This window comes from Camelina sativa, chromosome 1, assembly GCF_030686135.1.
Source record: "Camelina sativa cultivar CO46 ecotype springtype chromosome 1, ASM3068613v1".
Classification (NCBI taxonomy): Eukaryota; Viridiplantae; Streptophyta; class Magnoliopsida; order Brassicales; family Brassicaceae; genus Camelina; species Camelina sativa.
In genome coordinates this window covers 22,859,020-22,883,152 of record NC_141880.1, presented here as the reverse complement: position 1 = coordinate 22,883,152, position 24,133 = coordinate 22,859,020, and the positions used below count along the sequence as shown (strand labels likewise).

The following is a 24,133-nucleotide window of genomic DNA, read 5'->3' as shown; positions in this document are numbered from 1 at the left end:
TTCTAGTCATATCTTTTGTCAATCACGGTTGACTTTGACCATAATTTCTTTTTAAATCGAGATATTATGTCATTACTGTCTTGATATTAACATGAATACTAAAAACCCTAATAGAGTATGCATCTCCATCAAAGCTAGACATTGGGCTTGGTCTAGTTAGCTAAGGGTTTGGGATGATGTCACACTAACTCGGGACTTGTCATATGGTCATACTGCATATCTAAAAGTAATATGCCGTCACAATTACAAAGCACATGAAAGTGTAGAAGCTTCCATTTTAAACAGCCCCAGGAGTCTCCACTCCAACACGAACTGTTTCGCGTTTTATGCATGCAAGCTATTTAAATTAAACATAGAGAACCTAGAACAAGATAAGCAATTAAGCATGTGAAAGGCGGAGACTAAAAAGAAACTGATATATACCAAATCATGTGAATTTGAAGACAAAGAGTAAGTGAGGCATATAGGTAGAGGTTGGGTTAAAGACAGGTACCACCACTTGGGGCTATAACTTTAATGGATCACTTTCGGCCAATAAATTGGGGAGTGGAACATTGACTACTGTGCATCTGCTCTACCAAATTAATTTGTTGATTAGTCATAACGTTGTGGTCCATTTTTAATGAGTTATTGTTTGTTTTTAAGAGGTGGTAAGTAAAGTCTTTTGATTACTTATGTTTGAGGGGAACCAATGCGGTCGTTGATTGCGAAAAGTACTAGTCCCTATACGAAATAGGTAGTTTAGCCGGTTGATCAAATAGATAATTTCTTTTGAAGAGATAAAAATGTCAAATATATATACTGAATCATAAATTTGACGACAGAAGCAAACAATTTTAATAATTTGGTTTTCGGTCCAAATTCATTACATATAGGTAGCGAAAGTATATGAAACTGGCTACTTTATTAGAAAATAGTGCTAAAATTCATTTATTAAAAAGAAAATAATTATACCATGGAGAAAACCTTTAATGTGAATCAAATTCGGTATGTTGTATGTAATTAGGCTTCTTACTCCTTTGCATTATTTTTGATGCAAGAGGTGCGTGTAACCGCACTCGTTATAATACGAACTCCCTCCCTAGGATGAAATTATGATGGAGGCTGATGACAGGTAAAAGGCGACGTGAATTGATGGTGATGATGCACAAGTGGATTGCGAGTGACGGCAGGTGATGTCGAGAGAGAAGAGTAATGATTTGATGGTGAGAAGTGTTAGATGGTTATATGGATTCGAAAATAAAGTAAAGAGTTTCTTAATCACAAAGTGTTTAGAAACTCGGAATCATGAACGCATTCACGAGTTCAAATTGAGAGAAGAAAGATTCAACAATACTTGTTACATAAAACTTCTTCGCTACCCAACAAGGAGGCGTCGCTTTTGGGTTTTATAATCAACCCTAAGACTCGACACTCCAAACAACAGGAAGTTCAAAATAAAACAACAAAGCGTGTAAAGGAAATAAGAAAACAATGAAGCTTCTAGGTGATCTGTAGTAGTACAGAAGTCACTTGTATTAGTACAGAAGTCATGGTGACTTGTACAATATTCCCCATTGGTAATGACTTCTAGATAACTCGACGTAGTGATCCATTTGCCTCATTAAAAACCATACCGAGAAAACCCATTGGGACAAAACTCAGCTATGGGAAAAAGAGTACAAAATTCACACCTAAGTTATCTAGTTATCATTACCGGGTGAAGTCTTCAGGGTGGATATGTTGAAGACTTGGATCCTCGGTAGATTGAATGACCCGTCAGCTATGAGTGAATGAGCTTCCTTGGTCATCTCCTTAGCTCTTGAACGAGTGATCCTTCCCACGATCTCCGGTTTCTCTGCAGCTTTTGTCTCTTTGTTGGCCACGATCATATCATCCTCCTCCTCTTCAAAAGGATTTGTCCTCAAATCGGGATCTGCATAATAAGGAAGCAAATCATAAACATTGAATGTTGAAGATATATTATACTTACCTTGAAGATCAATCTGGTAGGCGTTGTCGTTGATCTTCTTGATGACTTCAAATGGACCATCAGCTCGTGGTAGAAGCTTGTTTTTCCTCTCTTCTGGGAACCTATCCTTGCGTAGATGAATCCATACCAAGTCTCCTTCTTCGAAAACGATCTCCTTTCTGCCCTTGTTCGCATGTTTCTTGTACTGCTTGGTTCTTTTCTCTATGTTCTCCTTAGCTTTAGCATGTATTCTCCTGACTTGTTCAGCCTTTTCTTTGCCATCAAAGCTACACTTCACACTTAAAGGTAAAGGAATCAAGTCTAGAGGTGATTGTGGATTAAAACCATAAACAATTTCAAAAGGAGAGAATAGAGTAGCAGAATGCTTAGCGTGATTAAATGCGAACTCTACGTGTGGTAAACATTCTTCCCATGACTTGAGATTGCTTTTCACTAAGGTCCTGAGGAGTGTAGATAGCGTCCTGTTCACCACTTCGGTTTGCCCATCTGTTTGCGGATGACATGTGGTTGAAAATGATAGCTTGGTTCCGAGTTTAGCCCATAGTGTTCTCCAGAAGTGTCCTAGAAACTTAGTATCTCGGTCTGAAACGATTACTTGAGGTATTCCATCCAGACGTACTACTTCCCTGAAAAACAAGTTAGCTACAATAACAGCATCATCCGTCTTGTGACTGGCAATGAAGTGAGCCATTTTGCTAAACCTGTCAATCACAACGAAAATCGAATCTCTACCATTTCTGGTTCGAGGTAAACCAAGAACAAAATCCATAGAAATATGAGTCCAAGGTTGAGAAGGGATAGGGAGAGGAGTGTACAAGCCGTTGGGCTGTACTTTACCCTTGGCCATTTTGCAGACATGGCACCTAGAACAGACTTTCTCAACGTCTTTCTTCATTTGAGGCCAATAGAAGTGTTCTTGCAGTCCAAGTAGAGTCTTTGACACTCCGAAATGTCCAGCTAGTCCACCTCCGTGAGCTTCTCTAATCAACAGTTCCCTTATGGATCCTCTTGGTATGCACAATCGATCCTTATAAAATAGATATCCATCCTGCCTATAGTAGTTTTCAATAGCAAACTTATGGCATTTACCATAGCTCTCAGCAAAATCGATGTCAGTCTCATAAAGTTCTACTATTTTATCAAAACCTTCAAGCTTAGAAGACAAGGTAGAAACGAGAGTGTACCTCCTGGATAATGCATCTGCAACTACATTATCCTTACCTTTCTTGTATTTAACCGTGTAGGGAAAAGTCTCTATGAACTCCATCCATCTGGCATGTCTCTTGTTGAGCTTCTGTTGTCCTTTGAGATGCTTCAAGGACTCATGATCAGTATGAATAACGAACTCCTTTGGCCACAGGTAATGCTGCCACGTTTGAAGAGCCCGAACCAAGGCGTACAGATCCTTGTCATATGTAGGATAGTTTAGCGTCGATCCTCCTAGCTTCTCACTGAAGTAAGCTACTGGCTTCCTATCCTGCTTCAAAACAACACCTATACCCACTCCGGAGGCATCACATTCAATCTCAAAAGTTTTCATAAAATCAGGAAGTAAGAGAATAGGGGCAGTGATAAGCTTCTCTTTTAAGGCTGAAAACGCCTTCTCTTGTGCTTCCTCCCATCTGAATCCTACATCCTTCTTGATAACTTCTGTAAGTGGCGCTGCAATAGTACTAAAGTCTTGGACAAATCGCCTGTAGAATCCTGCTAGTCCAAGAAAGCTCCTGACTTCTGCCACGTTTTTGGGTGTTGGCCACTCCTTAATAGCCTTGACCTTCTCATCGTCCACTCTAACTCCTTCTGCACTGACAACAAAGCCTAGAAAGACAACCTTAGTAGTACAGAACGAACATTTAGAAAAATTAGCAAAGAGGGATTGAGAACGAAGAACACTTAGAACTTGGCGGATGTGTTCTAAGTGTTCTTCTAGACCTTTGCTAGTAGATGAGGATGTCGTCGAAGGACACAACCACGAAGACGCCATGAAAGGTCTGAGAGCATGATTCATTAAACGCATGAAGGTGCTAGGAGCATTGGTGAGACCAAACGGCATGACTAGCCATTCGTAGAGCCCTTGCTTGGTCTTGAAAGTTGTTTTCCATTCATCTCCTTCCTTCATTCTGATCTGATGATACCCACTCTTCAAATCGATCTTTGAGAAGACTGTTGACCCACATAGCTCGTCCAGCATGTCATCTAATCTCGGGATCGGATGTCTGTACTTCACTGTGATATTGTTAATAGCTTTGCAGTCAACACACATCCTCCATGAACCATCTTTCTTTGGTACGAGCAAGACTGGTACTGCGCATGGACTGAGACTCTCTCTGATGTGTCCCTTGTTCATCAACTCTTCTACTTGCTTCTGAATCTCTTTAGTCTCTACAGGATTGGTTCTGTAAGCTGGTCTGTTCGGTAGAGCTGAACCTGGTACCAAATCGATCTGATGCTCTATCCCACGTATTGGAGGCAAGCCTGGAGGTATTCTTCTGGAAATACATCCTTGTACTCCTCTATAATCTATATCATCTCGCGTGGAAGCTCTTCTGCTGGCTTGGTACTAGCGAGTGTCTCTTTGTAGACAAACATGAATGTGGTCATCTCTGGGTCAAATAGCTTATTGAACTCGCTGTGATTGATGTACAGGTTGTGAGACACTTTCTCTGTATCCTTGCGGTTCATGTGAAGCTGATCCTTGTAGATCTCGCTGGGTGTAAGTGGTAGAAGAGTGACCTTGCGTCCTTTGAACTCAAATGACTGCCTGTTGGTGTAGCCATCATGAAACACTCTTCTGTCAAACTGCCATGGTCTTCCCAAAAGAGTATGACTGGACTTCATCGGAATCACATCACAGAGCAGCTCATCTTCATACTTCCCAATTGTGAGTTTCACTACCACTTGCTGCGAAACTGTTAAAGCTCCTTTGTTATTCAACCATTATAGCTGATAAGGTCTTGGATGTGAGGTGGTCTTGAGATTAAGCTTATGTACCATCTCTTCACTAGCAGCATTAGTACAGCTACCACCATCAACAATCAAGGTGCAGACCTTGTCTTGAACCATACACCAGGTGTGGAAGAGATTCTCACGCTGCCCTCGATCATCTGGATGAGTCTGAACACTTAAAGCTCTGCGTGCTACTAACATCTCTCCCATGACTGCTGGTTCACCTTCTTCACCTAAATCAGACTCTGGTTCACTCTCTGTACTGTCTAAAGGCACAATCTCTCCTCCTTCTTGAAGAAGAAACATCTTCTTGTTAGGACAGTCTCTGGAATAATGTCCCATCCCTTGGCATTTGAAACACCTGATATGACTTGTAGAGGTGCTACTCTTGGGCTTGAAATCGATCTTAACTTCCTCTTTGAATGTGGCTGTCGCGGGTTTGCTGTCCTTGGTGAAGGCGGGTTTACTGAACTCTCTTGGCTTGGGAATGTTAGGCGTAAACGTTGACCTCACTCCCTTTCTCTTGATCTGTGATTCAATTAGCTCTGCCTTATGTACCATTTCTTGCACATCTTCATAGTTATGCAGCTCTATCTTGTCTTGAATCTCTGTGTTCAAACCTCCAAGAAACCTAGACATAACCATGTCTTCACTTTCTCTCAGATCAGCCCTGATCATATGCGTTTCCAGCTCCTGATAGTAGTCTCTTACAGACTTAGTGTCTTGAGTGAGATGCCTCAGCTTGTTAAGAATCTCTCTCTGTAGTGTGTAGGCACAAAATTCTTTCTCATCTACGTGACTAACTGTTCCCATGTAGTGATAGCAGGCTCTCTCTGTCGATGTCTAGTGAGTCCCAACTGCTCCCACCACAACAAAGCATAGCCATTGAATTCAGATATGGCTAGCTTCACCTTGTTCAACTCATAGGTACCTTGAACTTGAAAGTTCGACTCCATCTTCCGTTCCCAGTCTAGATAAGTCTCTGGATCATTGGTACCATGGAACGAAGGATACTGAATCTTGAGATGATTCAGCTGCTGCCTCAAAGGATCATAATCCCTGCCGTGATCTCTGTTTCTGTTTCTCCTCATTGTCTCTTGGTTATGATCTGAGGCTTCCTCTTCTTCTGAATACTCTCTATCTGTTTCAAAGTATATTCGATGCCCAGCTACTTGTTCAGCTCGTCGTGTGCGTGTAGGATCTCTACCAGTTCTTCAATGCTCTCTTTCTGTGCTTTGAGTGTTTCTTCTCTGATTGAAACAAGTCTCTCTTCCTCCAGTAGGTGACTTAGCTGTTCTGATCTGTGTATGTTTGGAAGAAGCTCCCACGTGTGCCTTTCCTTTAGCTAAGCAGAGAGCCTCATTAGGACTAGGCGGTTCTGAAGAACTCTAATCTGAAGCGCTAGTTGCTTGAGCTATATCTTTGATCTGCTTCTCAAACTTGTTACTGAGCTGCTCCATCTGTTGCTGGAACTGAGTAGACATTGTCTTGTTTGCTTCTGTTATTTGCTTAGCCATGGCTTGGTTCAAAGCTTCCATAGTTTCTGGAGAAAGCTCCATTGTACCTGCAAAATAAAGAAGAAAACTCGAAGTAAAACGTTCCTTGAGTGAAAAAATAAATAAACTCTAAGACTCGTAATCTAGACACAAACGAACAACAAAAGAAAGAAATCCTAAAACTAAACAAGACTCACAACGAAAGCTAAAACAGCAGAGACTAACACAACAAAGAATTAAACAAATGAACAAAATCAAAACAACACAAAACGAGATTAGGGTTTAGAATCGCTCAGCCTTTGGCACAGAGTTGGCTCTGATACCACATAATACGAACTTCCTAGGATGAAACTCTGATGGAGGCTGATGACAGGTAAGAGGCGACGTGAATTGATGGTGATGATGCACAAGTGGATTGCGAGTGACAGCAGGTGATGTCGAGAGAGAAGAGTAATGATTCGATGGTGAGAACTGTTAGATGGTTATATGGATTCGAAAATAAAGTGAAGAGTTTCTTAATCACAAAGTGTTTAGAAACTCGGAATCATGAACGCATTCACGAGTTCGGATTGAGAGAAGAAAGATTCAACAATACTAGTTACATAAAACTTCTTCGCTACCCAACAAGGAGGCGTCGCTTTTGGGTTTTATAATCAACCCTAAGGCTCGACACTCCAAACAACATGAAGTTCAAAAATAAAACAACAAGGCGTGTAAAGGAAATAAGAAAACAACGAAGCGTCTAGGTGATCTGTAGTAGTACAGAAGTCACTTGTATTAGTACAGAAGTCATGGTGACTTGTACAATATTCCCCATTGGTAATGACTTCTAGATAACTCGACGTAGTGATCCATTTGCCTCATTAAAAACCATACCGAGAAAACCCATTGGGACAAAACTCAGCTATGGAAAAAAAAGTACAAACTTCACACCTAAGTTATCTAGTTATCATTACCGGGTGAAGTCTTCAGGGTGGATATGTTGAAGACTTGGATCCTCGGTAGATTGAATGACCCGTCAGCTATGAGTGAATGAGCTTCCTTGGCCATCTCTTTAGCTCTTGAATGAGTGATCCTTCCCACGATCTCCAGTTTCTCTACAGCTTCTGTCTCCTTGTTGGCCACGATCATATCACATTATGAATAAAGATCAAGTTTAGAAGAAGAATCTACCACAATAGTTTTAAACTCTGATGTTTATTCATTCAATATCACATTATTTTTTCTCGAAACTTAGGAATATGGAGTGGTTGAAAAAGAAATTTCTCTTAGTCACAACCACTACATTATTTCTTTAGTAATATAGAAGCCTAAAGCCTTATTTTTCGTTACTCCTTTTGTTTGTTGTCCCGTATGTGTGTCTTATATAGTTACCTCTAAATTCTTTTTTTTTTTTTAATAATCAAAACTACTTAACACTTTTCGATTTGTAGAGGAGACCAAAACACATTTAAATTGTTATTTAGATATTATTTTCTGTAAATATATTGTATATGTATGTATGCACATGCAACCATGAATTCGTTTAGTCAAAAATATGAGCCATAAATTGCGCAAACACACAGAGACACATATAATATATATTTATATACGTAGGCTCCAAACTCACAGAACATCAGAACACATACACACACACACAATGGATTGGTTCTCATGGCTGTCTAAAACCGATCTTGACCCGACCCTAAGCTACGAGTACGGACTCATCTTCGCCCAAAAGAAGCTCCAGCGTGAAGACATCGCTCTTTTGAACCACAATTATCTCCGCCGACTTGGCATTAATGTAGCCAAACACCGCCTAGAGATTCTGAAACTCTCAAAAAGAGAGACAAAAGAACTCGGTTCCAATCACCATCGTCCCGCCTCGGCCAAACTCATATCTCTTGTCATCAAGGCGACCAAAAGCATCGGCGATCGCTTAAACAAGTGGCTTTTTCTCGGAGGAACCGCCGTGGTTAAACCGTTGAAGGAGAAGCAGTCCCCGCCGCCAGCCTACCGCACCGGAGCGTTTGTGACTGGTAGGTCAAGATAATGCACCTAATCATTACAACCAAACTAATTTATTTTTCCAACAAAACTGCATTTATGATTGAAGCAAGAAGTCTAAATTCTGTAGATTCATAATTGGTTTATAGGTAGGAGAAACTGGTTAAGTGATTAAATCTGACAAGTTACAATAATTAGGGTTTAATAGTTGAGGTGGTATTAGTTAAAACTTCTTTTTATCATGTTGAGAAAATTAGTTAACAATTTTCAGGTAACAGTAATAAAGTCAATGCTGAAAAAGCTGAGGTACACATGGAGAGATTACCTGTGATCAAGAGGAAAAGGATCGCAAAATCTGGACCGTTGGATCTGAAACATGGAATGCAAGAGAAAATGACGTTAGTAAGCAACCGAAGCATGAACCTATCAGGACCGTTGGATCGAAGCGTCCAAGAAAGACTCATATTAGCTTATAGAAGCCCTGTTGTGTCGGGACAGTTGGATGGAAACTTAAACGAACGGCTAAGGTTATCAGGGCCGTTGAAGGGAAGACCACCGAGCCCAAGTGTGTATGTGGAGTACAATAAAAAATACGATGATACACAATGGGATGCTATGTTTCATAACTTGAAGCCAACGTAGATCCCAGAGTATAAATTATGTTTTCGTTTCATTTTGGGAAAAGGGATGTAGCTACTTGGCATTAATATAGCATTATCTACATGCCACGTGGCATCTGAATCTTTTATTTTTTGTTTCTCTTATATTTAAGCTAATTATTAATAGGCTGTAAATGGTTAATGGACCACAAAAATATCTCAACTTCCGAAAGCAAAACCGACAGAATCTCACAGTTTCGTCTGTAAAAAGATTATGTTAACGTCATTAAAAATTGTAACAATGTGATGTAGGAAATTGAAAAATCGTGATAGTTCATGTATTTTTCTATCGGAAAAACATCTTTTCATACCTGGAAATTTACGATATGTTGAATTCATACATTGTACGATATGTTGAATTCATACATTTAAGCACAGTCAATAGTCTGATGTATGAATTCAACATATCGTAATTGTCCAGGTATGAAAAAGACGTTTTTCCTTTTTCTATCACTTATAAAATAGTTTAAGTATTTTTCTCGCAACGAAAAAGTTCGTGTTTTTTTCTGGCAATTATTAAATAAATCATGTATTTTTTTGGCATTTTTTCCTTTTTTATTTTAACTTTCTAATTTAAAAATATGAGAAACACACTCTTTTATTTTTGATTATTATCATCTAATTTTAAAAATATATAAATTATTTTCATATTTAATTTGTTTGTGACATGTGACATATTGTCATGTCATTTTCTTTTAAATTTATTTTGTGGTCTCTTTTTAATATTTTCTTACCTAATTATTTTATATATTTTATATTATATAATATTTCTAATTTCAGTTACTCTCTCCTTACTCATCTATTTGGTGTTCATTTTTTTAAACATATAATATTTATTTTTAACTAAACCTAAAATACAACATCTTTAATCGTATACATTAAATCATACTTTAAATATACACTTTAGTACTAAATTGTAACAGAAATTACATAAATTGTGAATTGACTATCTGTTTTCTCCATTCACTTTCAGTTAAGTACCCTAGCAATTATAATTATAACTCCTCTAATTTAATTTTTGAGAAATGTAACTTTCATCACTTCTTATCCTATAAATAATCATTCTCACATCCTCCTCCATCATATTTCAAATCCTAAATATTTTTGTTTTTTTTAAATGTTCTTGCATTGGTTGAAAACTCAATGAAAATTATATTTTTATATTATATAATATTTTCTAATTTCAGTTACTCTCTCCTTACTGGTCTATTTGGTATTTATTTTCTTAAACATATAATATTTATTTTTGATTAAACCTAAAATACAACATATTTAATCATATACATTATTTCATACTTTAAATATACACTTTAGTACTAACTTATAATTGAAATTACATAAATTGTTAATTGACTATTTGTTTTCTCCATTCACTTTCAGTTAAATACCCTATCAATTATACTTATAACTCCTCTAATTTAATTTTTGAGAAATGTAACTTCCATCTCTTCTTATCCTATAAATAATCATTCTCACATCCTCCTCCATCATATCTCAAATTCTAAATATTTTCTTTGTTTTTTTGTTTCTAATGTTCTTGCTTTGGTTGAAAACTCAATGAAGATAACATTGTAAGAGTTTAATAATATATTTTACATTGTTCTCCATTTTATTTCTTACATATTCATATATATTTATTTGATTCTTAAAAATATATAATGTTTTAACTTCTAAGGAAATAAATTTTTGTAATATAATTATGAAATATCAAATCAATTTTTCTTAACTCTCTCTTACGTCTAACAAAATTGTAATACGTTTTTTAAGAATACTGATCATTATATTTAGTTTCTGATTAAACATATAATTACATAAAGATCATTAAGCTATATTTATTTAATTTAAATATTTACTTCAAAAAGATTTCTCTATATAAAAACAATTTAATATTCTATTTTCTATCTACCTTTTACTATAAAGATGAAACAATTATAACTAAATCTAGCAATATAAATGAAAATGAGGACAATATAAAAAAAAGACTTAAAAGTAAAATTAATCTTTGTGAATTGTACTTTAAAGTTTTGTTTGCACTTCATATGATTTTATAGAGAATAATTTTGTTTCTCTCATTTAGTACTTTAGGTTATGTGTTAGCTTATATGAACAACTTAAATTAATATTTGAATATCATAGTTAATTTTCCTTATATCATTTTTTTAACCTCAACTCCTCAGAGAAACTAATGAAAATTATTATCAAAGTTAAATATTAAAAAAACAAAGAAAATCAATTATATGTATGTGTGATTATATTTAAATTAGTTATATATTATAAATTGTATGATTTTTTTTTTAAATGTAAAATTTCTAAAGACATTTAGATTTAGATTTTTTTTTTTGCTTTTTGTCATTATTAAATAAAATTAAATTAATTAACATAATTTAGTATATACATAACAATCCGCGCATGCGCAGGAGATAACCTAGTTAATATATAAAATATAGAATATATAATATTTTTATGGTTAGTATAGTTATTGGGTGAATTATAATTATTTTTTTGGTTATACACTGCAATTCCTCAAAAAAAAAAATTCTTGTAATAAAATCAGGAAAATAAAAAAGAGATAAAACATAGGAAGTATCAAATGACATTGAGGGGACAAACTAGGAATGACTCTTGTTGTGTGATGGTATTGGATTAGACACAAATCCGATCATTCACATTGCTTCTCTCTCGTTAGACATTTAACCATGCTTGTTCCTATATTGGGGAGGGGCGATAATATCATACCGATGATATGGGTTTTTAACTTGCTAGAGTGTCTCATTATCATGTTTTTTCTTGCATTTTTATTTAATTAGTCTCAAGTATTTTAACTTTTAAGGCATTTGCATGGCAAAATGCTTCAAAGTGTGCTCTAATATGGAAATATTTCTCTAGTTTTAAGCAAAGTACCTATTTGCGTTTCTTTGAAGCAACACACCATAATACATTTTTTTCTAATCCTGCAGAATTTGTATGGCTCGGATATATTTTGATCCAGATAAACATTCGTTTTATATATTTTTCAGAAAAAAAAAATCCGTTAAGCGTTTGCCGAAACTTGTATATCTTTTTAACAAAAAAAATCTAATTACATATCAAGTTGGCACATGAATTGCTTAGGTATTTTATTAGCATGGGGGACATTAAGCAAGCCATTCACACAACAAATAAACGCTAACATGTGCATTTAGAATTGTTTGCTAACATGTGCAAATATAACTTTTTGCTAACATGTGCATTTAGAATTGTTTTTAGTGAGAAAAAGAAAGTAATGTGTTGTCAGAAAAGAAAAAGAATATAAAGCAAATTATAAAAAAGTTCGAAAGACAGATAATTGCGAACACGTTGGTTTTCATAACCCAGTCAACTAAGAAACCTGAATAATTCTGTAAAATTATCGTGAAATGTTGAATAGTACTCTATTTTCACCTTTAAACTCTATTGTAGAGTAGTTTCCTTCTAATAGATCTCCATTTTCATCTCTATAATAGGAATTGCTATTCTTTTCTTTATTTTTAGAGGAACTCTATTTTTTCCTCTATAAATAGAGATGAACTATTTTATTTACAAAGTAGTCCTCTTAATCTTTAACTTCTTTTATTTATGACCAAAATAAATAAAATAAATATTTTTAAGAACTAATAATACAAATTTAATAAAATAAGTATTTTTAAAACTAATAATACAAATTTAAGTATAAATATTTAGTCTAAAATATTGAGACTACCATTTGAAAAGATAATTTATATAAATTATTAAATTTATTTTTCATTCAATCCAAAATAATTATTTTAATACAACAAAAATTAATAACTTAATAATCCGGTAAATTACTTTGGGATTCACCAATATCGCTAAAATATTGTCCAAACGAACCAAATGATGTAGATGGAGGAGGAGCTTGTTGGTTTTATTGTTGATTATTCCGCTTTTGTATAATTCGTGCTTGTTCAGCCTCAAAATATCCACGAACATTTGGATGTAAAGTATCCAAGTCACAAAATAAAATTTTGTTTTCTTCTTAAAGTAAAATGGGTTAGTTTGCAATTTTTATAAATAAAAGGTGTTAATTGTAAAATAAAAAAAGAATCTATTTGGAATATTTTTTATAGAGGAAGAAACAGAGAAAACCATTGGAGCAAAACTCTCCTCTATTATAGAGATCCTCTATTATAGAGGAAAAAATAGGAAAAACCATTGGAGATGGTCTCAATCATTCTACATTATCGTATGGATTAAAAACAGTAGAACTGAGAAGTTTATCCTATAGTTAAAAGCATTTGGAGTACTAATTACTAAATTATAAAAATGGTAAAATTCATCACTTATCATAATTAACACTAAACTTAAAAGAGATTAAAAAGATACACTAAACTTAAACACTAGTATTATTGTAATTTACTAAGTCGTAAAATATAATAAAGGTTAAAAATTCTATGATCGATCAATTTTAGCTATTTTGTATCTCCGTTAGTCTGTTTCGCTTCTGATTAGGTCTCATATATTTTTTTTTTCTCTGTATTTTTGGTCAGATTTTAGTAGTTTTGTAATTTGTCTTTAATAAATTTAAATTTGACAATAAACTGAAAAATTATAATTTAGTGGTATGCTGTTGTCAATTAAGTCTATTATTTTGTTGCAAAAGCAAAAAGAAAAAAAAAATTCAGGTAAGACAAGAAAAACAAAAGATAATGAAATATTATAGGGTAGAATGTTAAGTTGTTTATTCATATGGTAAAGTGTGGTATTTATACATGTACAAGTTGCCTAATACGATATAGTAGTAACTTAGAGAATGTATTGGTACATATTGTAATACCCCCTTCACGTTGGTAAGTCGTAATAACGAATACCCAATGTGGACAAAAGATAATCAAACACCGGTCGAGGTAAGGACTTGGTAAGAAGATCAGCAACTTGGTCATGTGTAGAAATGTGTTCTGTAGAAATCAATTTGGCTTGAATAGCATCGCGAACCTGGTGACAGTCCCATTCATTGTGCTTGGTCCTCTCGTGGAAGATAGGTTTGGCGGTAATGTGAATAGCCGCTTGACTGTCGCAAAATAAAGGAATAGGATGTTTGTGATCAACACCAAGAGTTGTCATCAGAGCCTTCAACCATTTGATCTCTTTGAGGGTAAAAGCCATGGAGATATATTCAGCTTCAGCGGAGGAAGAAGACACGGTATCTTGTTTCTTGGTATCTCGTGTACGAGATAGGAGAGTCGTCGAGATACATAATATAAGCCGAAAGAGACCGTCATGTACGTGGACATGCATTATGATCGGCGTCGCAATAGGAACTGAGTGACAAAAGACTATCGGACCAAAGAAAGATACCTTGTTCAGAGGAGCCTTTAAGATAGCTAACAAGACGTAGAGCAGCCTCCCAATGAGCAACAAGAGGTTCCTTCATGAACTGGGATAAGATATGAACAGCGTAGCAAAGGTCCGATCTAGTAATGGTGAGGTAGATAAAGCGACCAACAAGCCTACGATACAGTTCTGGATTGTCAAAGAGAGGACTAGTAACTGAACCAAGCTTGTGATTCAACTCCATAGGCACAGTGGAAGGTTTACAGGCAAGCATACTGACTTCTTTAATAATGACCAGCGCATATCTGCGTTGGGAAAGACAGAAACCATTTGGACCACGCGAAACTTCGATACCAAGAAAATATTTTAGCTTGTCGAGGTCTTTCATATGAATACACTTGTGGAGCTGAGCTTTAAAACGGTTGATAGCGGCGAGATCATTGCCGGCAACAATGAAGTCGTCGACGTAGACAAGAACATGGATAAAGGTCGAGCCATTCTTATAAAAGAACAAGGAGTAATCTTCATAGCTTTGAGTGAAACCAATTTTGCGGAGAGAGGATGACAGCTTCTCAAACCAACAGCGAGGGGATTGATTAAGACCATAGAGTGACTTGCGGAGAAGACAAACCTTATTCATGTCAGAACATTTAAAACGAGGGGGCAACTTCATGTAAACTTCCTCCTTAAGATAACCATGAAGAAAAGCATTATGAACATCCATTTGATGGACTTCCCAGTCCTTTGCAGCAGCAACAGCCAAGAGAGAACGAACCATAGTCATTTTGGCGAGTGGAGCAAAGGTCTCTTTGAAATCTGTACCTTCCTTTTGATGATTGCCCTTAACAACAAGACGAGCATTGTGATGCTCAAGAGAACCATCAGAATTAAACTTGAGCTTGTATACCCATTTGCAGTTGATAGCTCTCTTCCCCACTGGTAGATCGGTTAAATCCCATGTATGATTAGCCTCTAGAGCCTCGATTTCTTTCTGCATAGCGTCACACCATTCTTTGATCAGGACGACAATTTTGAAGTCCTTACGTTTTATACTGTCAAGGATAGCTGCGAGAAACGCGATATAATTTGCTGAAAAACCAGCGCCAGATAAGTAATCAGATAAAATATAACACCTTACCAGAGACCGAGTGCGAGGAGGGAGACATGGGGAGAGCAGGGAAGAGAATGTGATAACTAGAGTGTAGTGGCGGTACAGACATAATCCTTGAGTAAGATAGAGGGCTTCTTAACTCGATGACCTTTACCATGTAATTCAGGAAGACCAGGTGAAGAGGAACCAGAATCTTCCGGGTTGGAAGTATAATAAACTGGTTGAACCGGAGAACTAATCAGGCTAGAAGGTGTTGGAGAAACTGATAACAGGATTTTCCCCCAGGGTATCAATTTCCTATGTAGTTTTAGTACAAAGGGTTATCAATCCAAATGGTTATTTATGCTAGCAGGAAGGATGCAATCAGAACAATGCAAGTCAAGCCAGGCAAAAGATGGTTTTGGTCTAACAATCCTAGAATGAATAAAGAAAGAATATAAGCAAGAAACCACACGACCTAAGCACTCGATGCAAGCATTCGAGTACAATATCGGGTGGGGTGTTCGAGTAAGCAAAGAAGGTATGAACAACTCGAGGTGTTACTCGAAGCAGGTGATCGTGTACCTGTTTGGGTAATGGGTCGAGTGATGAATGAAAATACGAAAGCTTCTAAGGATGGGGTAATCGAATCTTAAGTGTTCCTGACCAATACAGATGACTTACATGCCTCAAGCAAATATTCACTAGACAATGAATCTCTAAAATCTTGTTAAAACACTCTCGTGATAGAAACAATCAACCTTAATCACTTCCCTACCCAACTCTCGTTGGAGAAACATGACCAAGCAAGCAACGAGACCTGATTCATTATTGTCAATAAACCCCTTACTCATCTAATCTCTTAGGCTAAGTGAGTAAATCTCTAGCATTGGTTGATTCAAGCATTTCATCTACACCTCTCGGTAGTAAAACACCTTAGATCTAATCTCACCCTCTCGGTTTGTTGACAGCATTAAGAACACCAACCTAGAAGGGAATCTATAAAACATTTACAATCAAACTAAGACATCCTAACCGATCAAGAACACAAAATCATCTATCCCATCCCTAGAAACTTTGCTACACTACTCAGAAATCATAGCAAGAAACATAAAAGCATATATGAATGAAAATTGCATTGTTTAAAAAGACAGAGTAGAGAAATAAGATTACAAAGTAGAAATCTAAATAAAATGACAAAAAGATATAAAATAAATCCTAACAAAAAGTAAAAAGTGTTTGAGTCGCTCTAGATCTCTCTCAGAAGCTCTCGCTCTCTGGTTTGAGGGTCAGCGGCGTGCTCATTTGCGAGGAAGAAGAGGAGGGGGGTTTATATATGGAAACCCATTAACCCTAGCTTCCCAGTCCTGCCCGAGAGTCTGCTCGATGGGGTGCACGAGGATGTCCTCGGGTTGCTCTTCGGGTAGACTCTCGGGTTGTTCTTCCTGCTCTTGGATCCTCCTCGATCGTGTTGGGGTTCGGACTGTTCTTCCAGCTCGATGGCTCCTTCGGGTACATGCTCGGATTTGTCCTTGTTTCTCCCCATTTTAGGCTCTAAAGCACATGTTTTCATCCAAAGTATGCAAATGCAAGAATGCAACACCCTAAATGGCCTAAAAGTGAATTCGTACAGTTAATGACCTAAAAATGATAAGGTAAGGGTATAAACAATGCAAAATATGGACAAAAGGGGATGCTAGAAACATGTAAATTAGAGAGTTATCAGACCTCCAAACTTAAATTTTGCTAGTCCTCTAGCAAGGAAATGGGGACTCATAACCTTTTTATGCTAAGCGAAGGATTCAAGCTATAGTCCTTAAAGATAATTTAATGGTGCTAAAGATCAATCAACATACTTACAAATATTTTTCTATGCTTATTACCATGCATCGATCTAATTCAACCTCCAACTAAATGTAAAGAACATGTCTTTCACATTCATTTAAGTTTTTGGCGAATTCTTGCAAATGGAAGGTGAACAGTCCCTATGTAAATAAAAGTCTGAAAAGGAGTCCAAGAATCACACAAGATGAAATAAAACTAAATGCAATGTTATTTACAAAGGTGGATGAATGAGGTACCTCATGGGTTGGTGAAGAAGGAGATTGTAGAAGCCTCCATACTCTCCAACGTGTAGCCAGGGTCATCACCGGCTTCAGCAGGCGTCGGGATTCGCTCATCAGAGAGCTCGGTTATGCGCACGGACGACTTGCTCAGACCAGCATCCGAGGGGTCGATCGGGTAAGTGCATGCGTAGGTCATCGGGTAGGGCATCGGATAGTACGACGGATAAGGTGGGAGAGGTCCGGAATGATCACATGTATAGCCGCTTGCAGGGTGCATCGAGTAGGGCATCTGATACGGCATTTGGTAAAGGCGGAGGGAAAGGCCCTGAGTAGTCCCCCGGATGTGTGCTCGGAGGTGGCATCGGATATGGCATCGTGTACCCCATCGGGTTATGCATCAGATAGGCATCCGAGTGGCTTCTCCGCGATCTATCTGGTCTGGTGATATCCTCCTCTGCTTGGGGCTCGTAGGATGATGCTCTGTGAGGGCCTGGAGGTGTCAGTCCTCGAATTCCTCCTAGTGGTCCGCTCCTCCCCATCCATGTGGGTGCATAAGCCGAAGTGGGAGCTGAGGCACAGCTTGCCTTATCTTGCAGCTCCTTGATCTGTCATCCCATTACCTTCACTGAACCAGTTAGGTCTTTTACCTTCTTGGCTAAGAATCTGTTCATCCTCTTCAGCCAGCCGAACCTCTTGTGGGCTTCCCTCACCCCAACAAGTTGCTTTTGAGAGCACAAATACTCCTCAAAATCATACTCATCTGAGTTGTCTCCCTGTTCTTGCCCAGTCGTCTCTCTCTCTCCTGCCTCGGAGAAATCTATGTTATTCCCTAGCCGAATTTTGGTGCACACGACGTTGGGCAGGATCATTTGGGCGGCTTCGGCGGTTGGATGGACAAACTTAAAGAGCAACATGTCGTTTGGCTTTTCATAAGCCAGGAACCTTGCCAATGTGAGGTAGTCGACGTCTAGCCATCTCGGCTCATGAACCACTCCCTTTAGGGGCACATCGCAAGCTACCAAGATTCGGGTGACCAATCCTCCAATGGAGATCTCTCCAGCTCCATCCCTCCTCTCAGTTTTCATAGCCCATGACTTGAGGTAAAGGAATTGATCGAGCAGCACAAAGACCATGCTAGTGTTCGCAGCATCTCCTACTAGTGGTGTACCATCCCTAGCATTGTCTAAAACTCCACACAAGGCAATATCTAGCAGCTGGAGCTCGTGATCATTCACATTCCCAGTCTCCTTTCTAGCAGAAAGAGTGCATGTGAGGGACTTGTGAAAATACCTCAAAACAGGGCTCCTTATTTGAGACGACTTCGAGCTTGTGGACTTGTAAGGAATCTTGTCGCCTATTGCCAGCCATAGGGACTTCATTTCTTCCTTGCTCACCTCCATGTTCTCTCCACTCCCATCCTTGAAATCGTATAGCTTCTCCATCTCCTTGTAGGTGAGTCGGTATTCTTTGTTGCGCACGGAGAAGGTGATGAACCCGATCCCCCCATCGGGTAGTAGGGTCGGGTGGTCCTCAAAGAATTGTAACCGCAGCATGGACAAAAAGTGTACCGTCTCCTCCTCATAAACCTCGAGGTTGGCTCGCATCATCTTGCCCAGGTGGCACATGTCAAACAGGAACTCGACGTCTCTAGCGATGTCCAATTGCTTCATCATTTCTCGGTGGGGATAGCGGGTACCAACAAAGCTCATCTTACGGAGGACCTTGAAGAGTTTCACCGAAGTTTCCACCTCCTTCTGCTTCAGCCTCCGCGAAGCTTGGCGTGTGCGTTCTCTCTGCTCCTCCACTCGGTCACGACTCTCCTCCTCTGAATCTCGATCTTCTTCTTCTGCTGCTCTCTCGGCCACCTTCTCAGCCCTTTCAGAGGCGGGTCTCTTCCCCCTTGCAGTCGCAGCTCTACTTCTCAACCTAGAGGATTGGATCTCCTCTGTTTCTCCTCCACCGGCATCAGAATCGACCTCCATAGGGTCAGTAACGGTTCTCTCAGACGTAGACAGGTCCCTACGTCGAGGAGATCGGCGGATTGCAACAGCAATTGGATCAGGACAGAAAACACGGGAATTCACACGATCGGTTGCTCGAGCTCCTTCTCGGGTGGCGGATCGGGTTGGGTATCGGGTCGGAGAAGCAAAACGTCCAGCCAGCGGTTGGGAATTCGGAACGTCTCCTATTCCTTGGGATTCTCGGTGTTCGACGGTACCACCTCCGGTTGTAGCAGCGGCGGAGGTTGATCTGCTCCCCTTCTTTTGGTAGGTCTTCATCTTTGGTGCCATTGATAAATACTTGAAGGTTAAAACAGAGACTAAACCGAGATTAGTAGGGTTAGTCCACAAAAACAAAGAAAACTCGATTTCTAGAGAGAGAGAAAGAGCTTGGAAGACAAAGAGTTTAGGGTTTAGAGAAAACTTAGGGAATTATGGAGTTGTGAGATTGAGGCTCCTTAAATAGGGAGGGTTGGCCTCTTGGGCTCCACCGAGAGTGGGCTTGGGTTTTGTGGAATTCAGACTCCACTCGCCACTCGATGGGGAACACGACCATGCGCGGATTCGGATAGAGCCTCGGGTTCCCCGAAATTTCTCTTTCTTCCTTTTATTTATTATATATATATATATATATATATGTAAAAGTCGAAAATAATGCAAAGTAAATAAATTAGTAAAATTTAAAAGAAAATATAAATAAAATAAAAAGATACATTTGGGACTTCCTCCCAAGTGAGCTTGTTTATAGTCACTAAGCTTGACTCTTCATGCTCTTTAAGCATGGGATTTAGGAGGGAGAGGTTCTGGAATCCTCTCCACTGCAGCAGACTGATCTAATGGATTCTCCAAATCTTATCCAGGCTCGACAGCAAATGTGGTGTTGACTTCTCTAAGATGTTTGACTTTTCTCTCCTTTGTCTTAGTGGAAAAAGCTTGGCCATCAAACTACATCTTGAAGTGCTCCCCATGCTCAATTTTGATCTTCCCTTGCTTCACCTCAATCACTGTTGCCAAGAATGGTCTCCCCAAGATCAGTGGATCGTCTGGTTCCTTATCCATATCAAGGATCATGAAATCAGTAGGGACTTCCACCCTTCTAATCCTGAGAGGTAAATTTTCTAGGATCCCAATCGGATGTCTGATTGTTCTATCAGCTAGAACTAAATACAGACTACTCTGTTTGAAACTGCTGAAACCCATCTTGTTGGCAACTGACAGTGGCATGATGTTGACTGAGGCTCCTAGGTTGCACAAGCAATTTTTGAATATCCAAAGTCATATCGAGCATGGCAAAGTAAAAGCGCCAGGATCTTCCAATTTCTCTTCGATTCGCAGCTCAGGATCTAAGCACACTCCACTCCTGAGAATCTCATACCCAATCTCCTTGACAGCTTCCTTAACCTCAATCTCCAGCTGAGCTGTCCCCTTGATGATTTCCTCTTGAAGCTCGTGTGGTGGCAAAAGTTTAGGAGGTGGAGTTTTACGCTTGGACATATGCTTTGCAAGCGCCTCTAACTGGATGTCACGGGCAGCATTGAACCTTTCATCTAGTTCCCCTTCTTTTGCTTCAAGCAATTGAGGTTAATTTGTCATCTGAGCATCTACACGATGTATCATCCGATCACCAACATCGGGTGAGTCATCGGGTTCAGCCTCGGGTGGTTCTTCATATTGTGATTCTTGAACCAGTGCTCGATCATCAATTCGATCAGACTCCTCGGGTGAAGACTCAGGTTCATACTCGGATATGTAGTACTTAGCCTCATTTATCCCATAGTGATCCATATCCTCCCCATCTTGATCATCACTGTCCCCAGTGAGGTAATCCTCATAGTCATCATCAAGGAAGATGGCTTGGGCAGTGGCATAATCCTTGGGGTTCTGAACTGCTTTTCCTGGAAGCTGGTTGATCTTTGGAGGAGGTTGGTTGTTGTGGTGGCCTTCTAGGTACCTAAGATTGCTGTTGAGAGAACCGTACCTAGCAGTCAAGTCATTGTATCCCGAATCGATCTTGTTGCTCATCTCCGCAAATCGTTTTGCGGTATCCATAGCAGCGGATGCCTGGTTTTTAATCATCTGCTGAATTAGGCTGCGTAGGTCAGCTTCTTAGGATTGGTGCTGCGGGCCTTGCTGTTGTTGGAATCCGGGTGGTGCAATGGGTTGGTGGTAATTTCTGGAATACTGCTGCTTAGGGTCATAGCCTTGATTGTATTGAACAAAAGGCTTCTGCTGGACCTGGTTCCCTTGAACTGCTGATAGGTAGGTTTGGTCTTGAGGATTGGCAACATTCGGGTTACGGTAAGACAGATTCGGATTCGGCTTGTAGTTGTTGTACCCTTTGTTGTAACCTCCTTGGTTGTTGATGTAGTTCACATCCTCGATTTGAACATTCTCCCCATCTTGTTTTAAAAACTGCTCTTCCTCTGATATTGCATGAACATGTTACGGCTGGTTGAGGAGTTTATCAAGCTTGTCTTTGAGGGCTTTCATGTCCCTCTTGTACTTGGCATCTTCCTCTCCTGTTGATCGCACAGTACGATCGTATTCCTCATTATAATGCCCATCAGATTGAGCCAAGTTCTCCACTAGGTCCCAACCTTCATCAACATCCTTGTTGAGGAAGTTACCACTGCTTGCGGTGTCCAGCAACATCTGTATCTTGGGAACCACTCCTCTGTAAAGTGTACTCAACAATGAAGCATTGCTGAAGCCATGATGAGGACATCTGGTAGTGTATACATTGAAACGTTCCCAAGCTTCACTAAACGTTTCATTGCTCTTCTGAACAAAGCTGGAAATGTCATTTCACAGCCTTGCGGTTCTGGAGTTGGAGAAGAATTTGGCTAGAAATGCCTTCTTGCATGCCTCCCAGGTGGTGATGGACTCCTTGGGGAGTGATTTCTCTCAGATGTGTGCTTTGTCTCCCAAAGAGAATAGGAAAAGCCGGAGTTTGAATCCATCCTCACTAACTCCATTTATCTTAGTTAGGCTACAGAGCCTATCAAACTCATGTAGATGATCCAATGGTCTTCCATTGGCAATCCATAAAGCTTGTTGCTTTGTATCATCTGGATGAGACTACTCTTGATCTCAAAGTTGTTGTTCTGGACAGCAGGTGGCACAATGCCATGTCTTTGAGTATGAGTAGATGGAGCATCTCCTGTGATAACATCATTATTTTACCCATTTTAGCTACAGTTTTAGTATGCATTTAAGAAGAGTTTAGTATGATTTCAAGGCTTTATTGTCTATTATCAAGTATTTTAGGTTTCAAAAAGGTTTTACAGGTTTTATAGCAAAAAGAACCAAAAGACAAGGAAAACACATTTTAGGAAAGTTTCAGAGCTTTACAGTACGGGCAATGTTTGAAGAACTTTCAGAACTCACATTTCGACTTACTTGGTACTTATGGAAAGCTGAAAGAGTCATCTTTCTCCTCGAAGTGGAATCAAGTCGATCCATTCAATCATCCGGAAGTTATGCCCGATTTACCGAGACGTATCTTAAACTGACGTAAGAAGAACCATCAAGCCAATGGGCTTTTATTGAAGGCCTGACCAGCTACCACCACGGCGGTCCAGTCCAAGCCTTCACCACGTTCTAGAACATTCCTACGCCGCCCCTTTCTATGCACTTAAAGAAGAAAAGACGTTTCTACCCTTACAAAACCCTAAACCTAGACAAAACCCTATAAATACTCTTCGAAGCCCTAGGGTTTAATGTGTGCAATCATTGGAGCAGCCAAGAGACACGACCAGAGGAGCAGCCGACGTCCAGACCTCTCCCTCGGCCCTCTCTGTGAAGCTTTGAGATCCACCAACTCTTTCTATTCTATTTGCTTTGTACTTTGTTTCTAAGGGAGAAGATTCTACAACTTTGTTTGACAATCATTGAAGTAATATCTAAAACCCTTTTCTCTATTTATTCTTTTATGTTTATGAATTGTTTAAATCTTGCTTTGATGATTCCCTTAAACATGCTATAGTAGTTTTCTATTTGGGTTTAAAGGGATAATCAAAAGGGGGAGATGATCTTAGTTTAGGTGGCAATTTTTAGGGTTCGTTAAATTTAAATCTGTTTATTCTATTCTTTAATTTTAAGTGTTTACTTAATGCTTTAAGTTAGCCTCATGAACTAACTATGATCTAAAGTGTGTGTGTTTTTCCAAAAGCTTGCATGTGTGCTTGACATAGCTTAGATGTGTGGGGAGACATAGGAAGCACGTACCCTTACCTATGGAATTCCACGGATTATAATCGAACATGTTTTAAATGTTTTGATCTATGCGTTGTTGCCTGCGACAGTTGAGTAACGAATTGTAGTGATCTTAGATTGTTAGCTTGAGAACTTTAAGTTAACGGTTCATTAGTGTTTCGTAGTCCGAGTTTTAGATAAACAAACTAACCCTAAACTTTCCTAGATAGATAGATCATTGAACCCCTGCGATTCCCCTTGATGCCCAACGCTTGTTTCATTTATTTTACTTGCTTTTATTTACATTCATTTGCTTGCTACAACCGTGACAACCAAAACCCTATTTTTATTGAGTCCTAGCCTTACTTACCTTCGTCGGATTCTGTTGAACAACAACTCTCTCTCTGTGGGATCGAT

General features: G+C 38.8%; 1 protein-coding gene and 1 non-coding gene across 2 annotated transcripts; both read left to right on the top strand.

The window, feature by feature from the left end:
* Nucleotides 1-7,951: 7,951 nt before the first annotated feature.
* LOC104700007 (uncharacterized) lies at nt 7,952-9,148 on the top strand. The gene is made up of 2 exons (XM_010415453.3): nt 7,952-8,432; nt 8,672-9,148. Exons 1-2 carry the CDS (start codon nt 7,952-7,954, stop codon nt 9,040-9,042), a joined length of 852 nt encoding a protein of 283 aa, XP_010413755.2. The 3' UTR covers nt 9,043-9,148.
* Nucleotides 9,149-22,229: 13,081 nt separating this feature from the next.
* LOC147950209 (small nucleolar RNA R71) lies at nt 22,230-22,336 on the top strand. Its single transcript, XR_015565362.1, has one exon. It is a non-coding gene; the product is annotated as a small nucleolar RNA R71 (small nucleolar RNA).
* Nucleotides 22,337-24,133: the final 1,797 nt, after the last annotated feature.

Bases quoted from the DNA above. Each gene is read 5' to 3' on its own strand.
- LOC104700007 (XM_010415453.3), top strand. From the start codon at position 7,952: ATGAGCCATAAATTGCGCAAACACACAGAGACACATATAATATATATT. The intron at 8,433-8,671 runs GTAGGTCAAGAT...AACAATTTTCAG, and splicing joins CACCGGAGCGTTTGTGACTG to GTAACAGTAATAAAGTCAAT.